The following is a 7478-nucleotide window of genomic DNA, read 5'->3' on the forward strand; positions in this document are numbered from 1 at the left end:
ATAATATCACTGATGTTATATTATATATTATATGATTTTTATATTATTTTTAATAATACAAATGCATGATTTTTATATGATTTTATATGATGACAGGTGAGGCTGTGCCTCACTTGCCTCCCCTGATCGCACGTCACTGTCTTTCACCGTATTTGTCAAAAAAACTTACTGGGCATTGTCCATACTTTCTTGCAATAAATATTATTTACAAAAAAATTCCAGTATGAAAAGATGTGTGGAACAGATTATACCTTCTTTTTGAAATAAAGAGCGTATATTCCTATTGCTATTTTTAGAATGAGTAAAACAGATTTTTCCTACTACTGTTACTACAGAATTGGGGAGAGGAACAAAATTGTCTAATACAATTAAATAGTTGAATTATCCGTTTCTCAACCCAATTAGAAAAGTATGATTATTTTTGTACAGTATGTCCAGATTATTCCATATCATATATTTATGGGGAGCAAATTGTGGTTATATATTCTGGACCAAGCCAATAAAACGTGTTTATGAAAGGAGGAGAGTTTTTCCTTGAAGTTTGTCTACATTGTAGTTGCAGCCTAATATAAAATCCAAACTACCAAACCCAGAAAAAATATTGTTGGGATTAAAGTTCCGCATGGAGATGGGTTTTTTAAAGAAAATGTTTGGCCCAGTTCATTTTAAAAGTATTGTTAAGAGGAGTGAAATCTCAAACATTCAATCCACGATTTTCAGTCATTTATCATTAAATTGTTTCTAATGTACCGGTAATGTGTTCTGTTCTTCCATAGAAAATTTAAAAGCACACAATCAATATCCTTATAGGCTTAAACGTCCTTCACTCCAAGTATATATTTCTATCCAAAATGGCGCCATCGTCATCTCGCTGTCCGTTATAGAAGTACAGATGCGTTCCCGTTCTATTGGAAGTCGGTAATACTGAATTTTCAACAGTGTTTATTACAAACTATTTACATTGTCAACAAATACAAACTTACATGCTCAAAAGATAAATTAGTGGACAAATAAAAGCAGCACAATGGATTCAGAGTAACACAGAATAAATTGAAAATTAATGAAAAAGCTCATATATTTTTTAAAAGCATTGAAAGACAGAAGTGTCCCAAAAGAGATCTGTTCAATTTTTAGACATTTCAGCAGAATTTCAAACTATTTTTCTCTTCCATATTAGAGAAAAATTGAAATTGGTATTAAACAAGCGTGGGCAGATCTTCTGGAAGTTAGACTTCTGTTGGTCTAATTTAAGGCTTCTCACCTGTGTGGGTTCTCATGTGGCCTGTCAATTCACCACTTTGTCTGAAATGTTTCCCACATGTTTTACAATTGTAAGGCTTCTCACCTGTGTGGGTTCTCATGTGGAAAGTCAAGTGACCGCTCCGTCTGAAATGTTTCCCACATGTTTTACAACTATAAGGCTTCTCACCTGTGTGGGTTCTCATGTGGACTGTCAATTGACCACTTACTCTGAAATGTTTCCCACATGTTTTACAACTATAAGGCTTCTCACCTGTGTGGGTTCTCATGTGGACTGTCAATTGACCACTTACTCTGAAATGTTTCCCACATGTTTTACAATTATAAGGCTTCTCACCTGTGTGGGTTCTCATGTGTCCTGTCAAGTGAGTACTCTGTCTGAAATGTTTCCCACATGCTTCACAACTATAAGGCTTCTCACCTGTGTGGGTTCTCATGTGTTCTATACAGTCTCTATTTCTTGTGAAAGCTTTGCTACATGTTGTGCAAACATATGGTCTCCCTTTCCTGGTCTTTCTGCTGTGGGGTTGAAGTGTGGGATCACATTCAACATCCTCTTCACCCGTTTCCTTTCTCTTATCATGGCTTCCAGATGCATGACAGCTGTTAGAGAACAGCAGCTGGTCAATGTCTGCTGCTCCTACCACAGAGCTAATAACTGGCATGAGAACTCCAGACTCTTCTGATGCTGCATCTTCATCAGGTTTCAGGAACAGAGTCTGATCTTTGCTGTGGTCTTTTTCTCCACAAGTAGGACTCAACATGAAGGTTCCAGTCTCCTGCTTCAGTCCAAGCCGCTCTCTCTCCTGACTGGTGGGGATTTCTTCCTGCTCCTCTTTCACACGTGGAGGCTCTGGCTCCTCTTTGTCCGCACTGGAGTTCATCTCCTCCTTCCAGAGCTGCTGATCAGCAGGAACCTCCTCCTCCTCCTCCTTACAGACATGTTGCTGTGGACAATCTGGAGGACAGATTGAAGGAATTGGACGCTGCTGTGATGAAACAAACATGCGAGGACAAACATACATACTTATTCTGTGTGATTTCATTCCGGGTCTCCAGGTGATATCTCGCAGTCTTTGCTGATGATTGATCTTCACTCAGTTTTGTTCACTCGTTTCTTTCCAGGCAATCGTTGGTCGCTTTTTAAAAAGGCATCCTGTTCAGCTGAAATACCTGCAGACGAAACAAAGTGATTTCCTGTTATCTTCTGCTACAGCTGATTGTACCGTTAATTTAAAATCAATAGAAACGGAGAATCGCCTCCCTTTATTCCTCTAGAAACTACAAATATCAGTTCAAGAACAGGAATACCAATGCAAAAATAAATGTCATGGGAAAACAGAAATATACATAAATGTATGCAATATAACCGGAAAATACAAAACACATAAACCGCTGACATCATCACTGTCTTTTAAACCTATTATATGAGATTATTACTTTAGTAATCATCTGTTGTATAAATATAACAAAGAAATCTCAGAGCCTAAAAGTAGAATTTGTTCCTGAAAGGCCGAGATAGGAAGTAAATGGTCCAGATAATTAGTTCATGCAGAGTTTCCCCGTTTTACCTTAATATTTACATCTTGACTTTATATTTGTAGGAAATTGTTTTTGCACTTTGCCTCAATGATTCATGACACAAAAACTTGTGTATTTGTCATCAAAAAACAGAAAGTAAATTTACTTTAAACTACGGCTGGGTGATAAAATTTATTTAATCAATTCTGGATCGATTTCATTTTAGTTTTGAGCAATCGATTCATAGTAGATGAGATCCATTTCTCTCATTACGTGCACGGTGACGCCCCCTCGCCTCAACGTCATGACGTCAGGCGCACAATCCCGCGTATGCAAAATTCCGACTCAGGTGAAACTCCGGTCTGCAGCCCTCTCATCTGAAATCGAACTTCGGACATGCTGGCGCTAGCTTCCCACAACATGCTAGCGCTAGGTTCCCACAGCATGCTAACGTTAGCTTACAACAACATGCGCGGTAGGTTCGGACATGCTATGTTACGGCGGCAGTCTTTCTGCCTCTGCGTTGTGTTGCTGTAATGCATCTCAGCATAAACCGCACGTTAGCATTAGCATTTGAAGATAAGCGGAGCCTTAGCTTCCCGTCTAGCGATTAGCTATTTATGCTAGCGGAAATTATTAGCATGAAACTCGCCAAACATTCAAACCACAAAGAAAATAAATGACTAGCATGCTAGCGGAGCTAACTAGCATTAAAGTCTCTGAACATCAGGATCACACGGAAAACAAATAATTACACACCTGGATTTATACAGAAAAATGCACATTAGCGCATCTCGGGGGGGCCGCTCTCGTCCACGCTACTCACAGCGTGTTCAGACAGGAAGTGGGGGGAAGCAGGAACGGAAGAACGGGGGCAAATCTGAGGATGGAGAGCAAGGAGGGACAAAAAACTCCAAACCGGAAGTACCCCGAGATGGACATTGAAAACAAAAATTATATTAAATTAGGTATTTAATGGTAACCAATGAAACAGCAACCAAGTCAGTCCTCGAGCTCCTAACCTCATGGTGTCGCTACTATGCAATGACAATAAAGGCTTTTATTCTAAGCCTGTTCTCTCTGCGATCTGGAACAATAAAACGATCAATGCCTGTGCAAAATACTGCGTGAGCGTCTTCAGTGTTTTAACCCCTTGACTTAGCCTACCGCGGCGTTTGGATTAATTTAAACTCTTATACGCCACAATACACAGTCACAGTATATCAGGGAGAACACGAGATCCAGCGCTGGTTGGACTGTACCAACTCAACAGTTCATAGGGGTAAATGCACCACAAAAACCATTTAACCATCAGTTCTGGCCTTTCTAAATCGACTGGATGCTACAGTATTCAAGGTTATTATTTTATTTTTTCATAAACACAAATATATTAGGAAGAGGGAGCGCAGCTCCACGCGTGGAAAATAGGAGCCTGATTCATCTCCGGTTCAGAAGGTGGCAGTAATGTCCTTCGTGAAGGTGGTGGCCAGCCGCCAATAATCCACGAAGAAGAAGAAGAAGAAGAAGAAGAAGAAGAAGAAGAAGCGTTTGTTATTGTCGTTCAGCTTTATGAAGATATTAATAGTAAGTGACGTCCTTTAACTTCAGCTCTGTGCTGCAGTTGTTGTCTTTAGCTCCTAGCATGTATTCTCTGTGTACTATTGTGTACTATTGTTGCTATCTATTGTGTACTATTGTTGCTATCTATTGTGTACTATTGTGAATGTGAGTCGATGTTGTGGAGGCTCCATGATGTTTGCTGCCGTCGTGAATCGAGTGAAAGCTGTCCCAGATGGAAAGAGTTAATCTGATTAATAGATTTGAATCTGTTTCACTAACATTCATTCATCGTCACGCCAGCGGCTGGAGCCCGAATGCATCGGCAGGGCCACACAGACAAAGGGGGGGGGAGGGGGGGCACTCACCCACTCACCCACTCACCCACTCACCCACTCACCCACTCACACAACAGACATCGTGGAGTAACCACTTCAGCTAAATGTCATGTTTTTGGAGAACATACAAACGGCGCACAGATGGGATTCGAACCCGGGACCTCCTCGCTGTGAGGCGACAGTTAAACAAATATATAATTTTACAGTTGGAGAGAACCAATAATTTTGTGCAGAGAAAGTCAAAGTATCAGATCAAATTCTTAACTTTAAAAAAAACTGCGATGAAAACAAACGCGGGTTTTTCGTTGGTGTTTCTTGGTCTATTTTGTATTTTAGCTCTCGGCGTCTGGGCTGTGGGTATTTACGCCGGGGCATAGACAAAGCGTTCTATTCAAAATGAATTACGTGTTTTTCCATCTGAGCCTTCAAATGCTAATTAGTGGCGTCCAGTGTTTGAGAAGATCGATGCATTCTGTTGACGAAATATTTGCGCCTCCGCCTCAAGTTGCTTTGATTTCGTTAATTTTCTTTTTTCTATTCCTTTGGTTTCAAATCATCCAATCCCTGTAACATGCTCATTACGACAAAGTTGAAAGCTCCTCAGTTTATGGCTAATGTGTAACGAGTGCTAGCGGATATCGTGTATCTTTGATGACATGTGTCCCTTCTCCTTCACCAGGCAGGAGGCCAGGTATGAGTAGCACACACCTGGACAACTGGCAACGGAGGTCCTTTGATGTTTCTTCTGGTAACTGCACACCTGAGCAGATGGCCAATGTTAACCAGTCCCACCTCCTCTCCATTCAATATGCATGGGCAAACTGCCAGCTCTCGCATGCCGGCATGACGGGCCTCTTCAGGACCTACTCTGAGCGCTACGCCGCAGTGCTGGACCTGGATGACCTCCGCACAGGCCTCAACAACCATGCAGAGAGTGCCTTGCACCTGGTGCGCAGTCAGAGGAACTACAGCCACAAATGGGAGGCATCCCTGACCATGGAGAATGTGCTAGATTTGCCCTGCATTCAGAAGATGATTCAGGAAGGAACGGGTGGAGGGCGCCCCCTGGTGGAACCAGGCGATAGCAACATATCTGTCGGGCAAGGCGGCAGAAGCGGTTCCCTGCCGACTCCCTGTGCCGGCGGCGGGTCAGCAGCTGTGTTGCTGAACTCTTTAGGACCACCACAAGTAAACGCTGAGGTGAACGCCAGATGCTCCCGACCTCAGTCTGCATTTCATCATCCTCACGCCGTCCTTTCACAGGGAAACGATGGCCAAGCAGGGGCCGTGCACAATTACCAGTCCTCCTCCTCCACCTCGAACCCATCAAAGCGGAAGAATGTCTTCAGCCCAGATGGTGGGAATGGTGGGAAGGGGCAGCACCGAGTTCAAGCAGGTGCTGACTCGCCAGCTGGAGCGCACTTCAGAACCGCTCGTGAGCAGTTTATTGTTGATAAACAGAGAAAACACCCCCAAAATACCCAGAAGCCTCAGGGCACTTGTGCGGGAGCAACCCTGAAGAGATCTCTCGGTGCCAACAGGCCTCGAGGTGCATTTTCAAAATTTGTGTCACCAATTCCACGACAGGAAGAGGAAGACGTCGAGACGAGTCGAGGCTCTGATCTGGTATGTCCGACCCCTGATGAGCGCCTTAAAAACATTGAGCCAAAGATAATTGACCTGATCATGAATGAGATAATGGACCACGGGACTCCCGTTGCCTGGGACGACATAGCTGGTCTGGAGTTTGCCAAAAGCACCATAAAGGAGATTGTGGTTTGGCCGATGCTGCGGCCTGACATATTTACTGGTCTCCGTGGGCCTCCCAAAGGCATCCTGCTCTTTGGACCGCCAGGGACTGGGAAAACTCTGATAGGAAAATGCATCGCTTGTCAGTCAGGGGCCACCTTCTTCAGCATCAGTGCTTCATCGCTCACATCCAAGTGGGTGGGTGAAGGGGAGAAAATGGTCCGAGCCCTCTTTGCCATCGCCCGCTGCCACCAGCCTGCTGTCATTTTCATCGACGAAATCGACTCGCTGCTGTCCCAGAGGACGGATGGGGAGCATGACTCGTCTCGTAGGATAAAGACGGAGTTCTTGGTCCAGCTGGATGGGGCGGCCACAGCCGCTGAGGATCGCATCCTGGTGGTGGGTGCGACCAACAGGCCCCAAGAAATCGATGAGGCTGCCCGGAGGCGCCTGGCCAAGAGGCTGTATATTCCCCTCCCCGAGGCGGCTGCCAGATCGCACGTCGTGACGAGTCTCATGGCCCAAGTGAAAAACCAACTGAGCGACCAAGAGCTGGACAGTGTGGTAGCAGCCACTGAGGGGTTCTCGGGGGCTGACATGACCCAGCTGTGTAAAGAGGCAGCGCTGGGACCGATCCGTAGTATCCAGCTCGGTGACATCTCCAATATTACTGCTGATCAGGTGCGACCAATCCTGTACAAGGACTTTCAGGAGGCCCTGAAGACTGTGCGCCCGAGTGTGTCGTCAAAAGACTTGGAGCTCTATGAAGAATGGAATAAGACTTTTGGATGTGGATCTTAAACCGTGCCCCGCCTTCCACATTACGTTGGGCCTCTCAGTTTGACCTGGGGTGAGATTAAGATTCCAGGGTCTCGAGAAATCTACGGATGTGAGGCATTTATTGTACACTATGCACATCGTTTGATGTCAGAACTTACAGCAGAACAGATCCCATTTCACCCGACTACACCCGTCCCACCAGCAGGAGGAGGAATCTGGTTTGGTTGGCTCCGCTGCACAGACCAGATTGTCCTTTACAGATTCCTTCTTGCA

At 44.5% G+C, this 7478-nt stretch overlaps 1 protein-coding gene across 1 annotated transcript; it reads left to right on the forward strand.

The window, feature by feature from the left end:
* Positions 1-4294: 4294 nt before the first annotated feature.
* Positions 4295-7226, forward strand: LOC137896004 (fidgetin-like protein 1). Its single transcript, XM_068741533.1, has 2 exons — positions 4295-4365; positions 5356-7226. Exon 2 carries the CDS (start codon positions 5370-5372, stop codon positions 7224-7226), a length of 1857 nt encoding a protein of 618 aa, XP_068597634.1. The 5' UTR covers positions 4295-4365; positions 5356-5369.
* The last annotated feature ends 252 nt before the right edge of the window (positions 7227-7478 follow it).

Source organism: Brachionichthys hirsutus, chromosome 7 (genome assembly GCF_040956055.1).
Source record: "Brachionichthys hirsutus isolate HB-005 chromosome 7, CSIRO-AGI_Bhir_v1, whole genome shotgun sequence".
Lineage (NCBI taxonomy): Eukaryota > Metazoa > Chordata > Actinopteri > Lophiiformes > Brachionichthyidae > Brachionichthys > Brachionichthys hirsutus.

What these genes read in the sequence shown, in the direction of transcription:
- LOC137896004 (XM_068741533.1), top strand. Translation starts at nt 5,370, where the DNA reads ATGAGTAGCACACACCTGGACAACTGGCAACGGAGGTCCTTTGATGTT.